Source organism: Argentina silus (assembly GCF_951799395.1).
Source record: "Argentina silus genome assembly, chromosome: 1".
NCBI classification, from domain to species: Eukaryota; Metazoa; Chordata; class Actinopteri; order Argentiniformes; family Argentinidae; genus Argentina; species Argentina silus.
The window spans coordinates 4,158,386-4,160,389 of NC_139655.1; the positions used below are offsets into that span (position 1 = coordinate 4,158,386).

Here is a 2,004-nt window from a genome sequence, read left to right on the forward strand (position 1 = left end):
ACGCAGTTAACTAAGACACTTGTCATAGCCCCCCAGCTGTGTCTCCAGACTGGTTGAGCTATGGGATACCTTATCATCTGACTGTTCCTCTAACGCAGTTAACTAAGACACTTGTCATAGCCCCCCAGCTGTGTCTCCAGACTGGTTGAGCTATGGGATACCTTATCATCTGACTGTTCCTCTAACGCAGTTAACTAAGACACTTGTCATAGCCCCCCAGCTGTGTCTCCAGACTGGTTGGGTTGCGGGATACCTTATCATCAGTCTGTCCTCACACAGCATAACTCACTGCTGTGACTCGTTCATATCAGTCTGGGCTGTCGATGGGAATTTCAGAGCACTGCCTTCATCTGGCCTCCCCTTTGTGGGGGGTTGGATTGTACACTTCACCAACACAATGTAAGGTCAGATCTCAGATGCTGCGGTGGGTGAATCATGTACTGTGCCAAGGTCTGGAAATGCAGACATTCACCAGAGATGCTTTTCATTCAAAACAATGTTTGTGTGTGTGTGTGTGTGTGTGTGTGTGTGTGTGTGTGTGTGTGTGTGTGTGTGTATGTGTGTGTGTGTATGAGTGAAGAAACAACACCCTCAGGCCTAAACTCATAGCCTAAGTAAACCCAACACCTACAGTAAACAGCTTTAAAGTAAAGTAAAGTAAAGTGGTAAAGAGGTGCATTACACACAAGTTATAGCCTACCTGTACATGAAAACATAGCCAACTTCATGCAAAAACATACAAAAATGCACCCCCTCCTCCATGCACAAAAATGCACCCCCCCCCCCCCCCCCCCCCCCCCCCCCCCCCCCCCCTTTTCAATGCCAGATAACAGTATAAGCAGGAGGGATGTGGGAGAGATCACTCAAAGGAGGGAACTTGACTTTGGTGCGTTAATTTGAATCTAGGCTAGTGATATTGGGAGACTTGGAAAGAGCGGTGGTCCACGGAGAGCAACTGTGAGGAGTCAGATTTCAGTGTTTGAGGGCCGTTCGCGTCCTGGAGCACTGAAGCTGCCTTTGTTTCATTTGGAACCGCAGGCAGTCCAGGGAAACGGAGAGAGGAGAGAGTGAGTGAGGGAGAGAGCGAGAGATTTTAAGACGTCGTGAGTGAGAGACAGAGAGCAGGCTCCAACTCTTACCACTGTACGTTGCAACAAGAGGACTTTTGTGTGGACATTACCATCACTGAAGATGACTTCACGGTAAATTCGCGCATATTTTACGCGCGTTTGATAAAGTTTTCACACATTAAGAATTGTACTCACTTTACTCTCTTCCATCATCAGCCTCACCCTGTGGTCCTTTGGAATACATCTCGTCCTGTGGTGCCAACTGTCGCCTGCGTACCAGCTCTTGCATGGTATGCTTACCTGTTTCTTTTCATTTTGCTGACGTGATGGTTACTGTGATACGCATTGTCTCTACAGTTTGATGGTGTAATAATTAGCGAATGTTCAGCTGAACTGGAGATTCTGCATTTCGTCTTCCAACTCCTTGGTGCAACTTATTTTCCGTTCAGTTTCACTTTTGGAAATGATGTCTGAAATGAGAGGTGTCATGCAAGTGAGCATACAATTATGCATTTATTTATTTTGGTGTGTGTCTAATGACGCGTTTGGATGTGTGCATGACTAATAACGCTTTCTGATTTCATGCCATTTCAAGTTATACGTGAAACAGCTGTAGGCAAACTGATGGCACGTTCCTGCATTCATGTAGGTTACCCAGCGCGTGCCTTTGACAGTGTCACCATCACCTAAAACCAAACTCATGCTGTAGGCTATTTTTCTCTGAACACATAATCTACTCGAATTAGCGCGTTTTCCATCATTTATTCTGATCAGCCTGAATATGCGTAGAGCTATCGCAATGACACAATACTCCAGAGTATGCAGACATTTGAAGAGCAGCCTGAATATGCGTAGAGCTATCCCAATGACACCATGCTCCAGAGTATGCAGACATTTGAAGAGACGAACGAATGATGATGCGGCTTATTCAAAT

The 2,004-nt window shown here is 45.9% G+C and overlaps 1 protein-coding gene across 1 annotated transcript in view; it reads left to right on the top strand.

Moving 5' to 3' along the window:
* Window positions 1–1,191: 1,191 nt before the first annotated feature.
* The window catches only part of col15a1a (collagen, type XV, alpha 1a), a gene marked incomplete at its 5' end in the record, with an annotated part of 58,686 nt that continues 57,873 nt past the window's right edge, over window positions 1,192–2,004 (top strand). Inside the window, 2 exons of the mRNA XM_083682243.1 lie at window positions 1,192–1,202; window positions 1,287–1,360. Of these exons, the coding sequence (XP_083538369.1) occupies window positions 1,192–1,202; window positions 1,287–1,360 (85 nt within the window). The remainder of the gene's footprint in view (window positions 1,203–1,286; window positions 1,361–2,004) is intronic.